The sequence below is a fragment of the Watersipora subatra genome, chromosome 1, assembly GCF_963576615.1.
Source record: "Watersipora subatra chromosome 1, tzWatSuba1.1, whole genome shotgun sequence".
Taxonomy (NCBI): domain Eukaryota; kingdom Metazoa; phylum Bryozoa; class Gymnolaemata; order Cheilostomatida; family Watersiporidae; genus Watersipora; species Watersipora subatra.
The window spans coordinates 65,527,089-65,553,167 of record NC_088708.1 but is presented as its reverse complement, the minus strand read 5'-3'; the positions used below and the strand labels follow the sequence as shown (position 1 = coordinate 65,553,167).

Below are 26,079 nucleotides of genomic sequence, written 5' to 3'. Positions count from 1 at the left end.
ATTTTATTAGTGCTCAATTGGTTTGGCACATCTTATAACGACTTTAGTTTAATGATACGTTGTAGTCGAGGTAAAGTTTGAAGAGTTCTGTAAGATATGTGAGAAGGAGCGAGTGACCACAGAAGATGATTTAATGAAAGCATTCAAGAAGATTGATGCCAATGGTGATGGTTTTATTTCTCATGCAGAACTGAAGAAGGTTATGACAACGGTTGGTTTTTGCTTCATTTTGTATTCCGTAGAGAAAGGATCGAACTTTATGTGCCTAAAATTGAACAAATAACATGTAAGTCTTTTGAATCTTCTCTATAAAGTGGGTTCATTTTATCATATCTTTCACACATGATCACAGATTTTTCAAAAAAAAGGAAAAACTAAAGCCCATATTTCTAACAACCATGATACTTTGCAGCAACCTCGACTGAAAGTTTTAATTGTAAGCGACTTTCTCTACCTGAGCTGAATAGGCATTTTTAGGTCGCAATAAGGTAGACTTTGTTTAAATACCTTTTGAGATACATCAGCTCGAAGTACACTGTAAACATGCTGAACTAGCAATGGCTTAGTGCCGAAGATTCATTGGCCGTCTAAATGTTTGGTTAATTTAGTAGCAAATACTTAGATTTTAGATTTGATTGTTTGCTGTATCATTGATATTTATTCATAGTATTACTAACACTAGTAGCCTGGTAGTCTAGTGTGCCATGAGGGATCATCAGGTGTGCTGTGCCGATAAAGCACAGAGAATAAGTAGCTGTACGACTTTTTCGAAATACCAAAAGGCAGTCGATTGACATAGTCATGAGAGTGTCAATCTACCTAGCTCAATTTCATGAGTTTTAGGCCCTTAAAGAGCAATATTTTATATTAACGTTCAACTCTGGTTTCAGGCAAGCGGACAAACAGACAGTGCTGTTATTCTAGGAAAAGATGAGCCAATAATTTTATATAATGCATTTTGACACAAACTATATAAAACTTATTATTCAAAACAAAAGAAATAAATTAAAAAAAATAATACTCAAAACCATCTCAAAGCGTTTAAAACCCAGTTTTTAGCATTATTAGACAAACAACACAATTAAAACAGCGAAATGTCTCAGTGTAAAGTTATATAAATTGAAACAGCTAGATTTTAGCTTGAACTTTTCTAAGACTTTCTAGTGTTGGTACTACAATCTAAAAGGTCTCACGACTAACTTATGATTTTAGTCATCTTGGAAAAATATATTAAAATTCATTGTAAATAGTTAGGATGCGCAAGGAATAGCTTGTTGAATCAGGAATGTTGAACAGAGTGTTAAAGGCGAACAATTGCTTCAGTGCTAGCTAACACATTCACTCAAGCTATTGCTGATACATTGGTAATGGTAAAGGAAAAGTTGTGTTATATTTCTATGCGCTAGGAGTGTTTACTAGTAAGTACAGTAGAAATGGAGTGGTCTTCAAGCGCTTGGCTCCTGCAACATGTGTTTCTCTTGAAGGACTCCATTACCTATTATATTATCAACAAAAATCTTGCCTTTAACACGCCTGTAAGATTTCAATACTACTAAAAACTCCTCTACAGTATGTTTATACCGCATTTTATAACATTTCTTATAGGAAAGTTATAAAATGCGTTTCGTTGACCTCATTAATTTCAATACCTATTCAATTGTGAATATTATTGAGGTTTTATTAGTTATCAAGTGACTAACATAAGTTATAAGTTATCAAGTGACTAACATAAGTTATTAGTTATCAAGTGACTAACATAAGTTATAAGTTATCAAGTGACTAACATAAGTTATTAGTTATCAAGTGACTAACATAAGTTATAAGTTATCAAGTGACTAACATAAGTTATTAGTTATCAAGTGACTAACATAAGAATTAAGCAAGTTTGATGTTGACTCTCTCACATGTTTTTTTCATTAAACACTTAAAATTAACATTAAAAACTTGTTATCTTCCAGTGAGACACTGCGTGTCACATTGTCCCTCTCTGTTCATGTTAACCAGAAACGATATCATTCATCCATTTAGATGATTACTGGTATTATACCACCTTAAATGACTCACTAATGAACACGCCCTATGTCCCTAACAAGTGAATTTTTATATTGTATCCGAGAGATCAACGCTCTGCTTTTGTTGTTTTATAATCTTATTGAATTTTGTGTAAAAAGATAGAATAGACAACTTATGTACAACATACCATTATGTTGAATGCTTTTTGGAATGGAGGTGTAACACGAATGAGAGGAATTTTATTACATTGTTTTACTGCCTTGGTAAACACTGGTCCAATCTACATAAAGCAATCTACATTGGTTAGCTAATACTATATGTGGATATGTTGTCTTAGCATATCACTTATGCTTGAAACAGTTCAATGCCATCACAGAATGTCAACATAATCTGTTTTTATGTGTTGAGCACTCCTTTTGTTTCCTGAACTTTCTGTTGCGAGAAATAGGTAGTCTAACTTACTTTCTGCTCGTGTGTTAACTTTCTGTTGCGAGGAATAGGTAGTCTAACTTACTTTCTGCTCGTGTGTTAACTTTCTGTTGCGAGGAATAGGTAGTCTAACTTACTTTCTGCTCGTGTGTTAACTTTCTGTTGCGAGGAATAGGTAGTCTAACTTGCTTTCTGTTCATGTGTTAACTTTCTGTTGCGAGGAATAGGTAGTCTAACTTACTTTCTGCTCGTGTGTTAACTTTCTGCGAGTACATGAACAACTTGTTTTTTATAATTATAGAAGTCCATTTGTTCTTGTGTACGTTACATCTTAACCGTTAATCTCTTGTCGAATAGAAAGGAGAGAAGATGAGTGATGAAGAAGTCTCCAAGCTAATTGATGAAGTTGATGAAAACAAAGATGGCAAACTTGATTACAGAGAGGTGAGCTAGCTATTTGTCTTAGAAAATTTAGCTTGTTCAGTAGAAGTTCTGTAAAAAAGTAGCTAATTTACACCGAACTTTTAGTTGAGTAGGTGATTCTCCTGGTTTTATTTAGGTCACTTTTCTGTGTGTTTGTGTGACCGTATCCTAATAACAAAAATATACATTTTTGTTCACATAGCAACCTGAGATTAAAGATGCGTTTAGATCTTTGTGAAATCACTCTTGGTGGGACGAAAGTGAGGAATGGAACTAAAATTTGTCAGTCACGAGCCAAAATTCTACTACAAAAAGAAACTAGAGAGAATGACAGTTTCTCAACACCATAATTCTCGTGGTGCAATTGTTAGCCATTGATCTTTCAAACCATAAGTGAAAGTGGGTAATATCAGAAGTGGGGCTGGAAATAATAAACATGAGCACATGGCAAGGAGATTTATCAACAGGCGCCATGGTTTGAAACTTTTTTTTCTGTTTGATTAACTGAAATATTTCATATCTATAGCCTACTTGGTGAAGTATAAAAGCTCATAAAGATTAGGTCCGAGATATTTTAGCCACACTTCCTGGTGGATTTTTCTAGGTCAAAGTACAAGCTGGCCCTAATCGAATTCATAGGAGTAAGAATCTGTATGCATATGGTAGCAACAGCTTGAAAAACATTTGTGTTCCAACAAAATTAATCGTTATTAGTAATAATTTGATGTTTGGTGAACATGTAAGATGGAGCCTCGTTATGCTGAAAAGTGTGCATAGTTTTTACTAATGTTTTACGGTCTATAAACATTCATAACCTTGTTGAATGCACTGAACCCCACCAGTTTGTATGCGCTTTCATTGAACCCTTTGCTATTGAAAAATATAATATGATAGTTCTCACATTCAAGACAGATACATGCAATGCTTTACCGGCACACAAAATTAACTGTGCATTAATATCACAATGTTCAAAGAACAAAACCAGTGCAATGCATGGACGACAAATTACATATCTTTTCATGAAGACATTGCTTTGTAGGTCGGTGTGACTTCCGCTGTTGCCTTTGAGAGGCCTCACCCGAACCCCTGAAGCTGATCTACCAAACCTATTGGGTTTGGTAGATCCCAGTTAAGTACCACTGTCTTAGAGTATATATTATCATGTGTGTATTTATTTTTAGTTCAGCAACATGGTGCTTAACACTTCCAAACAGTGCAAAGAGAAGGCCATGCGGAAGTTTGAGAAAACTAGCGCATCAAAGACCATTGAAGGGAACGTCTCAAAAGAGAGAAGTTTGATGAATGGAGACATGGAAGAGAGTAGAAAAAAAGCAGATTCGAGAATATCTGTGTCAAGTGAGCATGGCGATAAAGAAAATGTGAAGGAGAAGGACAGTCGGCGTGAAAGCAAGCTTAGGGTGGAAAGTCATCGGGCTGCCAGAGAAGATGGCAAAGAAAGTGCTAGAGAACATGAGGAAACCAGGAATGGTAGCAAGGAAAGTAAATATAGTCACAGGGAGAGGAAGGGCTCTAATTCTTCGGTCAAAGAGCGCAGGTCTTCGATTTCAGAGGGAACTGAGTCAAAGCGTAGCGTTCCTCGGTCTCCTCGCCTTTCACCCCGTGTTTCACCCAGAGTTGCTAAAGGTAAGTTCTGGGTATGATGTCTTTTATGCAGCGCAACCAGTTGGTTTAATAAACGTGGTAATCATTGATTTTAGTGGTCAACTTACCGCCCAATCATCTTGCTTCTGATTGACTGAACTAATATCATTAGTTAAATATACAGTGTACACTTGTACTAAAGATACGCCTTTTACCTAAACAGCCTCTCAAGTGTATACTTTTTTCAACTGCGAAGACGGCGAGCGCCTGACTTGAGTTTTTGATGGAAATAGTTAAAGCGTTCTTGTGCAGTTTTAGTTCGACGATGACAAACATTTTTTGAAAGAAACTAGCATTAACCAATTGATGAAACTGATTTAAGATCTTGTTTTGCTATAGTTATTTATGTTTAGCTAGTTTAGATTTCTCAACCTTGTATTTTTGCGCATGCTGGCTATTTCTCACATTAATACAGTGTTTAGTTGTTGCCTACTGATTCATGTCGATTGTTAGACTGTCACGGTTTCATACCCACTCGCTCTGTAGAACCCTGGTTAACTGTTTCAAATACCTCTCTACGTATACATGACACCGGTGAGTAGTTTTATACATCGTGTTGTACATTGTAGATGCTAAGAGTAAAGACAAAGCTGCAAAAGGTCAGTTAACTCTATTGATGTTTGCGCTAACAATATCTCTATTGAGCACATGATCAGACCCACTCTATTTAATTGTGTCTCGTGTTGTTCAACTCCGTATACCTATATATGGTAGGACAGTCAACTTTATAAGCAGCTCTTGTCTTAGCTTATCATTTCCGCCTCAGGTTGAGAATTGGTTCACTTGTCATATGTTTAAGTTTATCTTTGTAGAAAAGCTTGGCTCTCAGGCTTCTCTGCAGTCACATGACAGTCGAACTGCCAATGGTTGGTATTTCAATATGTTGTTTAGTTTTACCTATTTGTCATATTTTATACAAAGGTTTAGTTTTTGATTAATCTGATAGTGTTGTGATAGATGATAACCTATCATTTTCCTTTTCGCTGAAGCATTTGTACTTTAGAAACATGCCATTAATACATTTTTAAAAGTCTATTCTATACAACACACTAAGTCAATCCACCCAACACTGTGTGTAGTCCTCTAGTTATTAAAGTACTGCATGCTGTAATGCAAGTTTACACGGGTAGCCAAACGTAGGCAATAGCTCGTATCATACCCTTCAGTTGATATTGTCAACAGAGCATTGTATTTATTACCCAGATGTCCAACCTTCCGTAAACAGCAAATCTCGGGGTACGCCTTTGCCTCGGCCGAGAGTGTCTAGTATTGAGAAGAGGGGCAATGGCTATAGCACCCCTACAGGTGATCTACTAACAGCGAGTAGATTTGTAGCTACCTGCTAATGCTCATCTTCTGTCTCGCCTATGAGTTGGTTATATTTGCCTGCTGAATACAATGATTGTACTTTTAGTTTCATAGTTTGTTTGGTTGTTGGGGCGATGAAGCTTGAGTGTGTGAATAGTGGCGAGAGGAGTCCTGATTATGATAGGGCTAGTAGAGTAGTCTCTTGGCAGTAAGTAGCAGCTAAATATACTGGTTGTATGGATGCTGACTGGAATAGTAGCAGCGTGAGAGATGGCTGGTGAACCTTGTACGGAGGCAAGAATTTTAACAAACAGGTAAAGCTATGCATGTGTAAAACGAAAATCGGAAATGAGACATTTGTGTAGCAGTGATTTATATAGGAAAAGTTTGGCTTGTAAGGATCTTAGGTTGTTAGAGTTCTACAATTATTCGAAGTGGTTTTCTCTACTTAATTTTCAATTACAGTGTAGAATGTCATATACCTAAATCACATTTTACTCACTATGCCTTATGAGACATTCGTCTCACTCTCAGGGCATTTTAAAGTAAAGACAATGGCGGTGCTGCAGAGTGGTAGATTCGAACAGACTAGTCTAACAAATTGAAATCTGCTGTGTCCTTAAATATAATTATGCTTTGATATTATGTATGATTATGCATTTGACAAGCAAACAGGTTGGGACACTCTGCATAGGGTTTTGAGATTTGTGCTAGCAAATATAGCCCTTTATAAAACAATGGAATGGAAAAAACATAGACCTATTAACTATACCTGTATACTGTATAGTTAATAGGTCTATGGAAAAGAATGATAGTGAGTGGCTGGAGGGACTGGACTGGAAGGTTGTGGTAAAAGAAAAAATACTGAAAAGGGAGGTATGAGAGAAAGGAGTAACAGTTAGAAAGGACTGATGGCACCGCAGGCAAATGTTATGTTTGCACCCTCAATTCCTTTTCTCTTTGTGTCCAAAGAGGTGTAAATAGTTGGCTTGGTGCGTGTTCCACTATTTAACTAGAATCCACTTTCGTGCCTCCGGTTTACAAAGTCCTCCTCTAAACAGTTTGGTGTATGTCAAATCTACAGGCTTGGTATTTCCTGAGCTACTGAGTATGGAGATGGCATCGATACACATTTCTATAAATGTTTACACCGTTTATATTTCCCTGCGCACCGATGTCTAGTAAAGCTGCACTGATCTCTAACACCCAATAGAATTGCAGTTTTGGAAAATTATGGTTTTATTCTCCCTACAATTGTTTGCATTTTCTTACTGCTTAGCCTCTATCATTTTATAACATGTTTTATAGCAATACATTGAACTAATGTAAATCACCAACCGAAATACTAGTCTGGTAATGTCAAGGACTATTGCATTCTGAGTGGTTTTGTAGAAGATTCTCCCAAGCCAGCACCGAGGCACGTCAACAGACAAGATATTCCCAAGTCTGCTGTGTCTTCGCTTAATCTTAAACTTCAGGCACCAAAGAAGCTGTCGGTAAGCGAGATGGCTCTAAAACACATGTTGTTTGGCAAATACGCTAGAAACATATGCTTATCGATGTAATTTTAAGGTGTGATGTGAGAATTTCACAAACTTGTTATGCCAGCTATGCATTTTTACTTGTGAATTTTCAATACTTGTTGTAAGTGTATACAGCAAAAAATTAAAAACTATAACTGTTTTCATCTTTTTGGTGTAGCTAAAAATGAAACATTCCGCACATTCTGTTTTATAATAGATACAGAAGTTTAAGAAAGACTTGACAACATATTCAAGTGATATTAAACTAATATGCTCACTATTGAACTATAGCAATGAAATATTGCTCATATTTATAGACACAATAGACTTTAACATTGCTACCTGATAGGACTAGGTGTGACAACGATACACTAACGATTGTATTCTTGATAAGTCTCATTTCCTTGGAAAATATTAGGTTGTATAATACAGTGAACCCCCACCATACGACATTAATCCGTTCCAGTGTTGGCATTGCAAGGTGAAAATGTTGTATAGAGAGGTATAGAAACACATAATAAAAAATATCCAATGCAAACATCGCTGGTAAAAGGCATCAAAATTTTATATACATACTGTACATATATATTCAGAATTAGTAGCAAAATAGTATATTTTAACCTTAGTAACTATAGTTACCTACAGTAACTTTAGTGTATTTAGTAGTTATGATCTGCTTATGATTATGGTTATGATTCTTACTGTCTCCTGTAACGTCCATTATCAATCTGAGGACCCATGGCTAACGAATTAAAGCTATAAATGCAGTTACATAGTTGTATATGTATAATGAATAAAATTTGTAGCAAATATTATATTAAAAAGCTAAAATGCACAATAAATTTTTACTTCCGCTTACTTTTCACTAACTCTTGTTTCACTCACACAATATCATGCATTTAGGGAACACAAAGGATGCTGAACTGAAAGGGAGAGCATCATATCTCTTTCAGGTGTTGTGGGAGGGATTTCAGTGAATAGCACATGGGCATCTTCGTTATTCCGGCGTATTCTGCACACCAACCTCCAAATTTGAATCTCTAGAGATATTTTTGTTGATGTCTTATGGCGAAAAAATGCCGTAACGAGGTGATGAAAAACGTTGTTCCGCATCGTAAGGCGACAAAACCATAAACCAGAGACGTCGTAACCCGGGGGGCAAAGTTGTACAAAGTTCTACAAATACAAAGTTTCAATACAAATCAAATACAAAAACAAAGTTCTAGTGGTCTGCTATGTAGGACTTAGTCTATGCTGTTTCATACTCTACGCTGTTCCCCAAAGGACATACAAATCTATTGGGAGTTATTATCAGTTGTGTGTATTTATGAGTATATTTGCATACACAGTGTTTACACAAAAGCCGTCTGATATTCACTTTACACAACTTCTTTTTATTAGTGTCCCAACTTGGACATACTTATTAGTAACATACATGGATACTCATAGACATAGATATTCATAGACATGGATACTCAATGACATGGATATGCATGTTCTCTTAGAACTGGAAGGAGGAAAAGAGACGAGGCCTGTTTTATCTGGAGGAGAATGGAGAGGTGTTAAGTACACAATACTCACTGGTTATTAAGAAAGCTACTTCTGTTTGGCTCACCCTCACCCCTTGCCCTTCTCAGTCTACCGCTGCCCTTGACACGCCCTTCGACATGTCTCTGCTTCTCCTTAGAAGCAAACCTGATAGGAATGGAAATCTGCTTGTCACATCTACGGAGAGACGTGACAGCAGTGGGGTGGGTTGCGTATAGCTATGGCTTCATTAACTGTTGCAGAATATTTCACTTTTTTGCATTTATATGTATGTATAACCTTTTACTAACATTTGTAATACTCAACAAAATGAAGTTCTTCATTACATGCCAAAAGAAAACAAACAATGAAAATGCAAAAATCAGAAGTTATTGAGTGAGTTGAACAAACGTCTTTTAGAAGTTGGTAATCAAATATAGTATTGCGGAGGAGTCAGGGTAGTTAACTGAAAGTTCTAGTAACAAAAAGTTCATAAACTGAAACATGCAATTGTGTATGTAGTATGTTGATGTCACCAAATAGACAATGATGTTTGTCATATGTGTGGAAGGATAATTACAAAATTCAAATAACTGCAAATACTCTGGTTAACTGTATGCTATTTGAAAAGGTTAAGTTTTCTATTATATACACGTATAATCGTTTCTATCATTTTGGGTGGTAATACCATAAATTAAAGCTTGTTTAAATAGCCTGCTCATCAGCTTCCTTCATTCCACATTGGCTTTAACTCTATGCTTCAGTGCTAGTAAAATCTGCTTTGCACTCATCTTTTTAAATTTTTTGGAGTTGTTTACTTCCTAAAAGTGAAAGACAACTACAGTTTCTATAACCATATTTTTTCAGCGAGTAATTGACGATTATTGTCTTACAGAAATACGGTGTTAGGTGTGATCTTGAGGCCGGGAAATATCATCTACTTGCCACCACATCTGGCTGCAGTCTTCCATTAAGCACACCTTCCAGGGAACCCCAAAAGAAAATTGTCAAGAAGAAATCAAACGGGGCGGGTGATCAATATGCCTTAACCAAGGAATTCAAGTGAGTCTAAGGCTATGGTTTATCTTTTTAAGACTTTTTTTTCCTATTACTATCACTTGTCTACTGTTGTCAATCCTTAATGTCCGTGTGTTGATTAGAAGAAGTTTAAACCACTGTATATTTTACATGCAAGCTGACCTTGAACTCCTTGTTCGATGATGTGCTGTTAATGTTAATGACAACAGAGTATTGATCTGCCATCCAAATGCGCTACTAAAAGTTAATTTTTCTACATTTCTGCTACTACTAACGCAAATAAACTACAAAGTTCTAGATGACCAGCACGAAACACTTAAAGTAGTGATACATAGAGTGAACACGATGTGCTTAATTAAAAGCAACTATGCTGCATGTTATTTAAATTATAGTTAAAAATAGTACTAAAATAAGTTATAGCTTGTCAGACTTGGTCTAATTTAATGCTTTCTCAAGTTATATGACTGCATACATAGAAGGGATTTAGTATTATTTGAGAAATATTGCGTGTTGCGATATTGTTTGTGAGAGATTAGCCTCTTAGCTTTGGAAGCCATCTCCCTTGTCTGATCATTTGTGTTGTTTTATAAACACCTAATATCCTTATCCATACTGGGGTCTTATGCCCTTGTGATTTAGTGTATTAAATATCCTGATAGTTCCTTGACTTTAATCTATCCTTGTACAGTAGACATTCCTATAACTTATACCCGCTTTACCGTAAATTCCACAAAATGTAAAAAATTTATGTGAAGTTTTTTTGCATAAAACGAAAAGAATTTCAAATAACATAGTGTGAAGTTGGTGCAAATTCTCAAATTCGATTTCAATAACGAGAATATCATAGTTAGTCTTAAAAATATTGCTTTCTCTTGAGGCACTTGAGAGAAAAAATGATTTATAGGGCTCTCTATTATATGTACTAGTACCCTGGCAAACTAGTTTGGCGTGAGAGAGTCAGGTGTGTCGATAAAACACAGAGAATAAGTAGCTGTGCAATAATTCAAGAATACTCAAAGGTGATCTATTGGTGCAGGTGAAGGAGTGTCGATATACCAAGTTGGTTATAAGTTAACTAGTTTGGCGTGAGAGAGTCAGGTGTGTCGATAAAACACAGAGAATAAGTAGCTGTGAAATAATTCAAGAATACTCAAAGGTGATCTATTGGTGCAGGTGAAGGAGTGTCGATATACCAAGTTGGTTATAAGTTAACTAGTTTGGCGTGAGAGAGTCAGGTGTGTCGATAAAACACAGAGAATAAGTAGCTGTGCAATAATTCAAGAATACTCAAAGGTGATCTATTGGTGCAGGTGAAGGAGTGTCGATATACCAAGTTGGTTATAAGTTTTAGTCTTGTTGAAAGCTATTTTTTATTTTAACAATAAACCCTGGCAACGGATAGACGAACGGTTTGACAGACATAATATGTACATTATAATAAGGATATAGTTTTGTTTTACTTTATTTTAGACAAATAAGATATTTTGCAATGCTTTTCTTTTGCAGAATATACCTTGATATTTAGAAAAAATGAAAAAAACTGATGTAAATTGACATTAGAGGGATGTAATTCTCCCCTTAATTAAACATAAATTTACCGTAATCATGAACCATAGACCTAGTGCAATTGATAAGAAAAAGTACAATACCTGTAGTACAAGTACAAGTAAAATACAAGTACAATACCATTAATACGACAGTTACTATACGGTCGTTAAATTGAAAAAGTTAGGTTTAGTTTTTTTTCTTTTTGAAAGAGCCAAATGAGTGCATTTGGGAAGATCCTAGAACGGATTAGACACTGTATCTGTATTCCACTGTTCATATAACATAAAATCTTTATAGCTTAACCTTCCCAAAACCCATTATTTAGGATGACACTTCTATCCAAATGTGAAATGGAAAATGGCTGCCGACAGAACACTAATTCTTTTTGCACTTCCAAACATCCGGTTTAAGTAGAATTATGAACATTTGATCGCTTTGTGCAATATGTTTTTATTATATTTCACAAGTTTCAAGTTGATTGGACTATTATTTCTTGGGATATTGCTAAGTTGAAGAAGACATTTCTAACAGACTAAAAATGAAAAATGGCTGCTGATAGGACATTAGTTTTTTGTACTGCCGATATATATAGCAATACCAAACTTTGATTGTTTTGTGTGGGATAGATTTTCAGCATAATGCAAAAGTTTCAAGTTTGCTAGACTATTAGTTAGGAGATATTGCCTAAATATGGAAGGCACTTTTAACCGACCCAGAAATGAAAGATGGCTGCCATCAGAACACTAGTTTCTAATGACATACTGATTGAAGTTTTTAGTAATGAGTATAAAAAGCTAACATAAAAATCAAACTAAAATGTTTTTTCTTCTCAGCAACAAGAGTTTTACACTAAACTATTTGTTCTTCTATACATAATAAATATACACACTCTATCAGACTCTGTGTGCATGATAAATATACACACTCTATCAGACTCTGTGTGCATAATAAATATACACACTCTATCAGACTCTGTGTACATAATAAATATACACACTCTATCAGACTCTGTGTACATAATAAATATACACACTCTATCAGACTCTGTGTACATAATAAATATACACACTCTATCAGACTCTGTGTACATAATAAATATACACACTCTATCAGACTCTGTGTGCATAATAAATATACTCACTCTATCAGACTCTGTGTACATAATAAATATACACACTCTATCAGACTCTGTGTACTGCTATCATTAGGTTTCTTCAGTTACCTCTGAAACATCACTTCTTGGAAAGTGTGAAAAAATCTATTTACTTTGCTTGATTTCCCTGTTTTTTCCATTTTCCTTGAGTTCTGCAAGCTTGGAACTTCAAAATGATATTAAGTTTAAAATGATGTGCGCTACCCAAAGTACTTTCACAGTTGATTGTAAGTTGTTAATACTAAGCTAATAGTAATACTTCAAAGTGTTAAAAATATGTCAAGATAAAACGTCTTGCACCATTATACCCGCTGCTAAGCTAGGAGCTTCTGGTTCATGACTAAGCCAGATGATATTATAAATTCAAGTTTTTTCCATCCTCAAAGGCTCGAGGTCAATCTGCACTTTACAAGTACATCAGGCGACAGATATCTCTTAATTTTTCATTTTATAATTACTATTTCAGATCTTTTCCTATCATTCATTCATATTTATTGATTTATGGCCGGTAATGTCCCATCGAGCTGGTCAGTTCTGAGAGAAAATATTGATTCAATGAATATTCAATGAGAGATTCTTACATCTTCATTGATGCGTTGCGCTATCTAATATGCCAGGCTAGCGCCTTAGTGATGACGCATTGCCGGTGCCTCGGTTAGTGGCGCTCAATAAGAACCTGTTTCATGACATAAATCAATTTGGGAGATTTATAGACTTATTATTGCAGATTATACAGTGTCGCAATTCTAAACGTTATTAAGTGCTTTAGGAAGAAATGGCCTAAATGAACTGCGTCATGTTCCATAATAGAACATTATACAGCGATTTTATAGTAAACCTCAATCAAGAAAAATCATAAATTGTGCAAATAAAGCTTATTTGATGAAACCTCCTGTAAAGGAGATGAATTTAAGTCTTCCTTTTCCCTTACTATATCAGAACGCAAAAATCAGAGCTCAACAATCAGAACGCAGCTGTCCTGTCCAATTTTTGTTTCTGCATGTAATCTAAGTATGATTCTTTTATGTCACTTATTCATGAATTCATTATATGACGGATGGATTTTTTCACAAGCATTTAGATTTATTACAAAAGTCTGCTTATTCTCAATATAGCTGCCGAAATTTATATCAGAATAAAAAAAAACAACAAATGAAGGCACTAAATTATGGTTTGCTAGCCAGCGAGCATTATCTTTCGCAACACCCTAAAATCTGTAACGAGAAGTTATTTGAAATATCATGTTTATGAGATGTGATATTGCAATTATTTGTTTTGTATTCCATTTTGGTAATTATATAGGCACTCATAAAACATAGCAAAGAATTGTTTGGGTTAGTCTTTGATGCATGCAGGAGGTCTTCGACATAGCAAATTATTGACCCGTTCTTAAGACTCTCAACTCACATTTCAGTGTAAGTCAGAACACAGTCAATATCTGTACTTTTATTAATATATAGTTTCACCTCCTTTCTTTTGTCCTTGATGTCCTTTTTTATGCACTCCCATTAGTAGAATCTGCGTTCCATTTGAGAACTCTAATAAAGAGCAAAAAAATCAAACAAATGAGCGGGCGAGAACCTGCAGGTATAACATAAATGGCATATCACTGAAACTGAGTTATGTCATGATTCCTTCCTCCTCCCCAAAAGCACAACAAAACATATTAACAACCTGCATGCTGGATACTACTGCGCAATTGTGTGCACCGCTTACTTCGCAAGCGACATTAAGATGGAACTACCTTGAATTTTATTTTCAGTTTTGTCATGGGGTGCTCTCGTAACCTTGAAACAGCATAGGTCGAAATCATCGTAACTTGAGGATCATCGTAACTCGATGACGTCCTTTATTGTAAGGCACATTTTATGTTTTATATGGTTTGTAGTTATGGATTATTTGGTATGCCGGACATGAAATTAAAAGATGGATGGCAAAAGCTATTTTTGACCTAAACATGTAAATGTACTTTATTATTTTTAATATAATGGCTACATCAATGTCATGAGCTATTGCTGAGTGCAGCATTGCGTTTAGGTATCATACTGAACGGATCAATTAAAAATAAAATTAGTTACTGAAAGGGAAACATAGAGGCATTTATTTCAAAAGTTTCTAAATACATTGTTTATTTCATCAAAGGACAGTTGTACTGTACCCATAGATATAGTAAAGGGTTTACTATATCTATGACTACCTCTCATTACTGGCATCTTTCTTTTTATTATAAAATAAAGGAAATTGATTTTTTGGTAAAGCAAGATATTTATAACAAATTTTTTTTTTACACAGCGAGCTATGTTTGTGAGGTTACTGGGCTACTCACCTTGTTAACTATTTAAAACAATCTCGAATTATTCTTTCCAGTGCTTCATATAAATATAAATCATTTCATTGCATCACTGGTACCTTTTATAAGTTTTAAATGGCTGATTGTTAGGGTTTCATATTTTCCCAATATGTTTATAAGGCATGAAAACTCATAGTGCAAGTGAAAATCTCTAATAAAAATTAGGCCAATTGTGTAGATTAAAAAACTTTTATATGCATTCTAGCTTTGATACGTTTTTGTTAAAATAACTTATTTTTATTTATATAAAAAATGATGTTATAATCGGTTTAAAATTTAGCAGAAGGGTAGAAGCTCTTCAGGAAGTTATGACAGGAAGTTGTGATTACCGATGGATGTGTTGGTACTCAGAGGTCTCTCATTTATTTTGGTTCGGCAATAATAGTTTATTCTTTTATTTTGTATGTGTATTATGAACTAAAATATGATTAATTGTGTAAGAGTCATACTCTCACGCATTAAAACTTGAGTAAAATTTATTAAATGAGAAATTTATATACTTTTTCTAGCGCAATTGTATGATTGTGTCTTCTTAGCTAAAACCTGGCATGAGTAAGTAAAATCTGGCAAGAATAAAGGGAATTTTCAGCGTAGCTCGTATTTTAGGGCCAATTCTAAAAAATAGGTTAATTGTTCCATCAAAGAGAAGGCGCCAAAAGTGAATGAGAAGCGTCGGTGAAGCACTTGTCTTTGCATAGCATTACCATGTTTTATAGTGAATATTGTAAATAAAAATGTACGCTGCTCTTTCGGGTCCTTGTGCGCTACTGGATACTCGCCAACTCAGGCCTTCCTCGTGTTCATCAGGGGTTTGCATTTTTCAATTATAGCTTTGGTAGTGGGCCATATAGCTGAGTGTTTAGGGTGTGTCTTGTACCAGGCCTGTCACATGGCTCTTTGAACTCCGCGTGTGACCATTCTGTGAATTCACTCACCGTATAATTACATTCCTCTTCTGCGTAGTTATCAAATTTAACATTTCATTTAGAATAAATGTCAATCAACACCGAAGAGCCTGAGGTCACGCCATTTGTCAGCAACATCTGTACATTGTCAATCGGCGTGGTAATTTGGATTGTAGCCTGCATGAACTCAGGAGAAGTGTTTTGTAAGGCAGTGAGCTTTTGAATATACCATAAAACCTCTAATTGAATGCCATCTTTATTTGAATGCCACCTCTATTTGAACGCCACTTCTATTTAAACCATGGGAAAAGGCTTGATAAATAGAGCGCCACCCTTTAATTGAACGCCACTTCTATTTGAAGGCCACTTTGACATTCTTTGATCTGTATGAACCCATAATACAAGTGATCAATGAAAAAAAGTGTCCACAAAATCGTATTAATAATGAATCATTTACATCATCGGCAATTAATTCTCTAGTTGTTCAACTCTTAGGCTTTTCCTTTTTTTGGTAAAACTTTGAAAGCAACACCATAGAAATAATTAATAACTGTGTGAGGCTAATAGTAGTTTCTTGTTGAACGCGGTCTTCATTCTTCAAAGTGGTATATGAACAACGGTTTACATTTATAATGGTATATGAACGACTAGTTTTAGGCTAAAAGTTGTGCTTAGAGAGCACAACTTTTACGTGTTGGATTTGTGCAAAAAAGTAACGCGCAAAAGCTTTGCTCTGCTAACAATTGTTTCAACGTTAATACCAGCTAGTTCATCGTGTAGAAGAATAGTTGAGGTCAGAAGACATTGTTGCAGGTATTGAACAACCAGAAGATGTTCGTTTCATCGAAGGCAACAATCAGAATGCAGCTGTCCAAGTAAACGATGCAAATGTTTTTGTTTTAAAAATGTTAATTTTTGTTTCTGCGTGTATTATAAGTATGGTTCTTTTATTTCACTTGTTCATGAATATATATTTGTAGCATTTGATAGATAATTATTATATAAGTTATAAATATGTAGATTATATAACTTGTAAATTTGTAGATATATAGCATATTATTTGATAGCATTACAGTAATCTGATTTTACAATGAATCAACGGTGGTAACTGCTCTTCTATTACACATAAAAAGTTAGTTCGGGCTGCAAGCTGTAGCAAACATGTCAATGAGTGCAATGAGCTTTTATGCAACATTATTAAATATAGATATAAAATAAAAAATTTCATCAAATTTAGAACGAAATGAAAGTTGAAAGCTCAAACAAATAGCAAAGCAGGGCACCGGCTAAAATAACATCGCAGGTTAATTGCAAGCAATATATATCAACTGGTAGAGATATTTTTCGGTTTCTCAATGCATATTTATTAAGAAATCTTTGCTAAGTTGGAGGTAAGTTAGTAGATTTATTGCATCCCAAAAGGTTTATATCGATCCACCAGAAAGAGGGTGCAAAATATGCTGTAGGCGACATTCGCTTTGCCTGTTAAAAGCTAAATTTATTTTTCCCCAAATTCTGACAAGCCATTTGAAAAATACAATGCCAGTCTCTATTTAAATGCCACCTCTATTTGACAGCCACTGTAGAGGAAGGGTTGAAAAATAGAGCGTTAAAGGGTTGAAAAATAGGTTCAATTGGAAGATTTACGTTGGGCTGAGATCTCGTTATTTGGTAGTTATTTAATGTTGAACATTGTTGTTCCATCAGGGCAGTCAGTTGTATTTATACTACTACATCCTATGAATGCCAGTTATGTACAATACTGGAAGCAATTAGGTCATGTCTCGGGGTGAGTGCACTTGCACCCTTGTATTAGTTAAGTCTGAGGCTAAGACTGATCTCATTCATCAAGATAGCCAGTTTTAGCCTTGCTGGAGAAAATACAGTCGGATAAAATGGATGTTTTAACTCTGATGGTTATTAGTTAACTACGGATGTTACTGACAGCATTGTTTTTGCTCTTTTATAGCAATGTCTTATTCTCTCACATCTCTGCAAAACTCATGTCATGTTTTCTTTGATATCTGTTGGCAGGAATACTGACATCTCACGATGCCTCATTGCTCTTTATTCAGTTCTATAGCCTCTCAGCTATTAGCTTCCTCCCTTCGCTTCACCATTCTCCTCTTTCTGTGTTTTGACTCCCTACTAACTCTCCCTCTCTTTTCTTTGTCATTCTCTTTCTTATCCTCATTCTCCTTTTTCTCTTCTCAATTCCCCTTTTCTTTCTAGCTCCAATCCTCTATCATTTTCAGTTTCACCCTGTTACCGAGCCAGAATCTGTGAATGCTGTTTTGGTTTAGTCTCCCTTGGGCTTGCTGTCATCTAAAAACTATTTTATGTCATGCTCATCTTTTTTAAAGCACTTCTGATAGCAAGTAAGGGTCACAATTAATGACTAACACAACATATCTTGAGTTACTAAATGAACAAAATTGCGGAATTTCCCGTTTCACATACCCTCTAAACGACTATGTAGGCATCTCTTATATTGGTTTGTATGAACTACTGTGTAGTCATCTCTTATATTGGTTTATATGAACTACTGTGTAGTCATCTCTTATATTGGTTTGTTGAGACAGTAAAAATAACATTTGAGTACTTTACTGTTACGTACTTGTTACATAGACGCACACAGCGTAATATAAAATCACATTTGATAGTGCTAAAACTGTGAGGTCGCTGCACGAGTTCTATACTTCTGTATACGCTTGATAGTCTTGCTGTCACTACTCTGCAGATCCCCCTTGTATGCTGATTAGGTAGTGTTGTCACATTTTATGCAGGTACGTACTGACTGACATATTCAACATGGTCGACACAGATATGAATGGTCTGCTAAGTCGAGAAGAATTCAACCAGTACAGTATCAGGACGGGCGAGGATGAGATAGGGGATGATGAATGGGACATAGTGAAAGGTAAGTAAAACTTTTTATTCACGTTCAATAATATGTCATGGCTTCGGAGTTGTCTACTTTTTATTCGTACATATCTATTGTCCTAAAAATTAATAGCAACTGATGTTATTGGACAAAATAGCAGTAGATTTCCAAGACACATACTATTGTGTCTTGGAATTCTACTGTGTCCCTTTCCCGTCGCATGTGTGTCCTCTGTAGAATAATCATTTTGCGTTTTAAATGGATGCTGTTCAAGAAACAGTTTTATAAACGCTCATGTAAGTCCAGCTGCCTTTACCACCACCAGTAGCAGCAATCTCTCTTGAGATGCTTATTGTGATATCAGAATAAGAATATCAGTATGAGATTTCAGAAATCTGTAGTGGTATCATAAGAATGGGACCGCCTGGTAATTCCATAACAATCTTTTTCATTGATGACATACACTCCCTTTCCCTATAATCTCAGACTATACATATTACACTTATTTGAGAAGCAAATTTTCTAGACATTCTGTCTACTACCAAAGGTGCACTCTAGTAATAAAATCTGTTTAATGGGCACCCATTATATCTTATCAGGCCAGTCTAGGCTTATGGTGTCATACCGAATACTAGGATGCTAGAATTACTCTAAAGGAACTTGAAAACACCACCAATTAACTTTTATAGAGCTATGATCTAAAATTATGTCAAATTAAGTTGTGTTTTCCACAAATTAAAAAAAACTCGTTTTGGATTTTTGTACCGCTTTATGCTGAAAATGCCATATTGTACCAAAATCAACTAATAAAGCAAATATCAGTTAGTTTTACATAATATTCTTATCCAGTACATTCTGAGCTATCTATTGATGTGCATATTGTCATAATTCAGATAATACTGACGGAACAATAGGCCTATAAGAATTAATAACAAAAAATTTGTTCATTTTAAGTAGTTCAATAGTTACGATCACCACTGTATGTAGATTCTATGTAAATTAAACCATAACTGTCACATACAGCTTTCATCATAAATAAAAATAAAATCAAAACAAAGATTGGTCAACTAACTTTCAAAGTCATGAAGGCTTTTTACAGCGTTTCAATATCGGTCTCGCAAACGACATAATTGGCAGAACAAGCTCCGCACATAAATATGTGACGTATCCTAGCTTTTGAGGAATGGAAGTTGGGGATGTTTAGTCCGATCTATAATTATAGAGATGGGTCTCTTAAAACCCATTACTATCTAAATTCAGCCTTCAAAATAATCTCATTATTTTCTGAAAAGTAGATAAGCTATTTAACATTGGTCGTAGCTTGTTAAATGATGTTTAATAGGTTGACCGCTGAGAAAAATGAGCTCAAAGAGCGTGATTTTATTACAAGCTAGCGTTGTTATTGTGGTTTTTTTAGCTCATTTTTCTCAGCATTCAGCCTATTAAACATCCTGTAATAAGCTACGACCAATATTAAATAGCTTATCTACCTTTCAGAAAAGACTGAGATTATTTTGAAGGCTGAATTTAGATAGTAATGGGTTTTAAGACACCCATCTCTATGATTATAGATCGGACTAAACATCTCCAACTTCCATTCCTCAAAAGCTAGGATACGTCGCATATTTATGGGGGCGGAGCTTGTGTCATTTGTGTCATTTGCGAGACCGATATTGAAGCGCTGTAAATAGCCTTTATGACTTTGAAAATTAGTTGACCAATCTTTATTTTGAGTACAAAATCGGAATCACTGTGTCTGATTTACCTAAAAAAAATGATGAAAGCTGTACGTGACAGTTATGGTTGAAATGGTTAATTTTACAGAAACTAATTCGAACTTTTTCATTTGTTGCTAATCAGAATTGTTTTATATGCTCTTAAAGGTAGCTCATCTTGTGTGTATTTTCATGTGGGGAGACAGAATTTTTAAAATACCAAAAATCTGTTTTTATCAAGTGCAAATCAGTTAACAAATGAGACTCGCAGCTAATTAAATAGTGGATGTTTGCCTTTTTTTTTTGCCCACTTCCTCATTCTGCTTGTTTGTAAATATTTTCTGAGAAAATGATTATTACTTTGCACCATATAGCACTTCGCTACAACTATTTACTGTCTAGCTCTCCGCTATCCCCGAGGGCTTAACCATTTTATGTTCCCAAACCTGGTCCACTGTCGCTATTTTTGCCTCGAGCAATGAGCTGTATGCGCTAGTGATACCTCGGTGTGGTATTGAAGTGCGCACTTACGTTACTATATTATTAGCGCTGATTAGTTTCTTAGAAAAGCCCTTGTCATTTATTACCTGTCTCAGGGACAGCGGGAACAAACAAACACGGTGAATTTTAACCAACATGCACTTTTTTAGAACGTAAAACATCAAGTTTTATAGCTTCTCAGAAAGTATTCATCGATGTGGTCATGCTGAAGACATGGGAATTACTTGGCAGAATGTATTGCTCAATGTGGACCGGTTCATCAGGATTTAACTGTGGCTATAAATTGCAGTCTGTAATCATTATCAAGTCTTGAGTTCTCCGTATATATAATAAATAGAAGGGTTTATCAAGGCTGACTTTCAGAAAGCTCCAACTCTCGCTTCAATCCTCGCTTTCTCACACACACACACATCTATAACAATAGCGTGTGCATTGGTCCTTTGAGTGTTTTGTCTCTCTCATTTGGCTGACTTGAAATTGCCTTATAATTGGTGCGTTGTTGCAACACGTCATATTATTGCTGCGCTGTGATCTGCTGTCTCTTTGTCACATTGCGACATTTCATTTTTTGCGGCAAAAATACCTTAATGATTATAGATGATAAAGCTGCAGTTTTCGACATTAGCCTTGTCCGTGCACCATTTATCTTGTTTGATGGTTGCTTTACCAGTCTGTGCATCTGACTCCTACATGTTCTCACCCAGCCCTTATCGCAAAAGCCTGATTTGCCTAGGTGATTGATAGGTGGCCCAATTTTATGCTAATTATTGTAATTACATCATCTCATACATAATTCCGCTTATACTCTGTCCTTGAGTACTGTTTTACGTAGATGACTGAAATTGATAGTAGTTGCTCTAGGATATCGCTGCCATCTGGAAGGATTATCGCTGCCATCAGGAAGGATTATCACTGTAGTTGATATTGTTACCTTGTATTTAAATATCAACTGCTAGTTGACCCAATGCTTGACGTAATTGCATTTTAATCAGTTTTAAATGGATAAGTGTTTGTCAGCGGCATTTAAACATCAGAAGTGGTCTTTAGGATTAGCATTGATTGATTGTAATCTGGCAGCACATTCTGCCAGTATTAATAGGTAGCCCTCCATAGCGATAGTGTGGATATAGCACGTAGCATAGGCTATGCTGATGGTCACTGTTGGCTACAGAAAGTCACTGTTTGTAAACAAGTGTTGGTCCACATGCTTTGGATGAGAATGTGACTAGTAGCAAGAATGACCTGTAACTGTGATGCGGTAGATAATGAAAGTTAAGAATTGTTTTCCCTTAGAGAAAACTTGCTTTTAATCTTTAATTTATAACTGAACATCAAAGTCCTTTTGCGTTCAAGTTTTTACACTATTTTATAGCTCAAAGCAGATGCAGTAACATCCATCTTTACATAGTTCGTGTATGTACACACACCTTCAGACTATGTTTGAGATTCAGGGTTCTATGTGCATTTCTCTGGTATTGCCAATGATGGGTTGCTCTAATTCCTAGACAAGGTATACCTTGACATTTTGTGCATGTGCCATCTGAATACTTTTTGTGTAGGCATTATCTTTAAGAATTTGCTTCATAAAATTTGTAAAAACCATATTTAACCCTTGGTTTGAGTAGCAGAATGGCAAGGACAAGTTCTGTTTACTTTAAAATTGTTTAATCCTTGCATTGGTTTGGAGTGTGATTGGTATGGGAGTAACCACATATTGAGTGAGTTTACAAGCCATTGCATGGAGTTATTTGGTCTAAATTTTTCTGGAACTTTCCTGGAACATACTAGCATCTGGCTCACATCTGAGCAAAAATGCCACTGGTAAGTTGCTTCATGTGTAAAAATTAAAAATTAAAGTATCACGCCCACCACTATTTAGTTTATAAGATAGTTTTGGCGATGACTGGATGGCATTTTCACTCATCCAGTTTGTCTCCAAAGAGCCAAAAGAGATATGGGAAAGAGCAATGTTATGATAGTGCGATAGAAGACCAACTGGAGCCTAACACTGTGGACCCTCGCCATATGATTTTAATTCGTTCCTGTGTGGGCATCGTAAGGCGAAAATTTTGTTTGGGAGGTTATAGAAACCCATAGCAAATATCTAATGCAAATACCACTTGGTAAAAATCATCAAAATTTTATATAAGTACTGTGCATATTAAAAATAAGTAACAAAATAATTTGTTAACCTTAGTAACTATAGTTACCTAGAGTAACTGTAGTGTATTTAGTGATTATGATCTGGCAATAAAATGTAACGTTACAATGTAATATGTACAGTATATACCATAGGGAATTCTTACTTTCGAGGCAGACATATAAAATAAATTTTGAATTTAACTCAAATGAGTTTGGTTTACTAAACACATACTTGAAGCTAAGTTTTAGTATGTATTTTTAACTATTTTACTGCACTTCACCTTTTCATCGCTAAAGTTTTATCACTCCTCTGTTTCCTGGTTCGTTTTCACAATAACTAATAAAAAATAACCGAATAACGCCAAGTTGAGCGAGATTGAGCATCGTATCTCTTTCAGGCGTTGTGAGAGGGATTTTGGCTGATAGCGTATCGGCATCCTCGTTATTTCGACTTATTCAGCACACCAACTGCCAAATTTGAATTTCGAGATAAATTTTTGTTGATATTGTATGGAAAAAAAAGCAATATGGCGATGACGAAACAAACATGTGTGATATCATAAGGCAAAAAAATCGTATAACAGGGTCATTGTAACCTGAGGTTGTATGGTAGTATGATTTGGGGCTTCTAGGTTATTCAGTTCTGGCAATGATTCACCCCCCCCCCATGACCTCTATGTACCTTATTAATAAATTATTGTTTGATGGCCTGTTACTCTATTGACACCACCAGGAATTTTTTGTTGGGGTTATTTTTGGTTTTATTATTTTTTGTTTTTTTCCCCTCTCTGACCTCATAGCTATAATTATTGAATAAAAATATCAGGTTTGCCACTATTGAGTCACCCCAAATTCTTGAGTTGATTCACACGTCTCTGTGTCTCCATGTGTATGGAATAATTTCAGTGCAGTTCCTTATTTGGTTCCAGCAGCTGGTCTCTAGTATTTAAATTAGTCATTTGATAATGATGCAAGTAGGACTAATGTAGTTTGCATTGACAGTTCCCTCCTCCTACTCGGGGCAGTTTCTTGCTCTTTCTTGAGTTGGAATCCTTCAGATGTAAAACGTCCCTGAAGAAATGAGTCGATGGAAGTCCCCTTAATGTACGACTTTCTTTGCTTCAGGTTGTTAAATGTGATTCTGTAAGAAAATCACCTTGTTGCAGGTTTTCGTTGTAATAAAAAGTTGATCACAGTAGATGAAGGTCTTAGATTATTTTTCAACATACATGTAACATATATTTGGGAGAATCGCAATGTTGCACTCTCATAGCCTTCAGGAACAATGTGTATAAATGTTGATAATAAATTATATCTAATAGTGCAGACAAAGCCTTTTAACGCTTGAGAACAATCTCACAAATGCGAGCCGATAGCAGCAACTGACTATAGCTATTAGTAGAACATTGTTTCTTTGAACTGTAGTGGGTATGTTAGAGCTGAATAGCTTTTGGATTCGTCTTCTCCAGCATTGCATGCAACTGAAACAAAATAAGACATGGCACATTCATTTAACGCTGGAGGAGTAAGATGCACTTGTGCATTTACATCAAATACAATGGAAACTATTTTGATGATGAGCGGGTGGGATTTATCGCATACAAATTGCAAGCACAAGTGTCTAGAATTTGAAAGTGGTGAGGTTTTCCATACTATGGTTGTTCAGTCCGGGTTTTTCAGGTACCGACGTTTCATCTAGTTGAGTTGTTTACTCAGACATAGTAGACAAGTTTAATAGAGGTGACACCCTATACGCTTGTTCTGTCGATTTCTGTTCTACTGTTGTCCTCGGTGTGTTGACAGCTACTAGCCATCTCGGTCACCATCAGTAAACAGCGCTGAGCCAGTCATATCAGTTGTCATCTACACTCTGATATTTCACTAATTACATTTGTTTCGTGGCAGACGCAATGACAACGACGTGGTGAGCTCTGCATCGGAAGTCATAGCATGCACCCCAATACCCGGATGTATGGGGCGTGTAAGCTAGCTATCAGATCTCTAGGATACAGCGTGGGCGGTGATTTATGCCCCTCAATGGCCACATCTGAGTTGGTTGTTTCCCTTCTCACCACCACGTGCTGCATATAAAATAATGCTTTCGAATGTTTTTTATAACCGAGAATAGTGGGAGCTTAATGCTATTATTAATTATTAGACATTTTATTATAATAAAGAAATTTAAACAAACCCATTTTCACACACTTTAAAATCTATCTATTATGTTTAACTTAATCTACATGTAAGTCAAGTGCAAGTAATAGCTGGGGTTTATATGGTAAATTTATCACCGCTAGCCTATATTCTAACACTGAGGACCGATCACGGCATTTATTTCTGAATGTCAAAGTGGATATAAATTTGTTTTTAATCGTGTGCTAAGAATAATATTTTTTGACATGCGGCACAATCTCGGAGAGTATAATTTTTGGTACACTATTGACACTGTCTATATCTCTGTATGTGGAAGTTTGCGCAGTCCAATCTCTGTTGACAGAGGACCTATTCTGAAGTCTGCTTTCTATGTTCAAACTGATATATGTTGGGGAAAAAAAATAATATAATTGTTATGCGAACGCACTGTGCAGTAGACACCCTTACAACGTATACCTACTATACTGTAAATTCCAGATAATGTAAAGAATTTATGTGACGTTTTTGCTTCGTACTACGTAAAAAATTCCATATAACGTAAAGTGTCAAGCCGGGCGAGTTCTCAAATTTGATTTGAATGGTAACATATCTTGCTGCACTCACGAGAAAATAAAACCAACGTGCGTATATCATTATATCTATTAGGCCTATATATACCATTTTTATGACATTTTAGTTGGTTGTGATAGATCGTCAGATGTGTTGACAAAATGGAGAATAGGTAGCTGAAATTGTTCATAAATACATAAAGGCGATTGATAGGTGCAGGTGTTGCAGTGTCGGTCTAACAATCTGAATGTCACG

At 35.6% G+C, this 26,079-nt stretch overlaps 1 protein-coding gene across 2 annotated transcripts in view; it reads left to right on the top strand.

The window, feature by feature from the left end:
* LOC137402343 (EF-hand calcium-binding domain-containing protein 7-like) overlaps positions 1-26,079 on the top strand; it is a 52,252-nt gene that overhangs the window by 1,439 nt on the left and 24,734 nt on the right. Inside the window, exons 3-12 of one of the 2 annotated variants that reach the window (XM_068088845.1) lie at positions 66-211; positions 2,800-2,886; positions 4,047-4,509; positions 5,097-5,126; positions 5,340-5,393; positions 5,731-5,832; positions 7,228-7,331; positions 8,864-9,109; positions 9,781-9,947; positions 18,666-18,799. In XM_068088845.1, coding sequence (XP_067944946.1) covers positions 66-211; positions 2,800-2,886; positions 4,047-4,509; positions 5,097-5,126; positions 5,340-5,393; positions 5,731-5,832; positions 7,228-7,331; positions 8,864-9,109; positions 9,781-9,947; positions 18,666-18,799 — 1,533 coding nt within the window. The remainder of the gene's footprint in view (positions 1-65; positions 212-2,799; positions 2,887-4,046; positions 4,510-5,096; positions 5,127-5,339; positions 5,394-5,730; positions 5,833-7,227; positions 7,332-8,863; positions 9,110-9,780; positions 9,948-18,665; positions 18,800-26,079) is intronic. The other variant, XM_068088850.1, reaches the window with a different exon arrangement.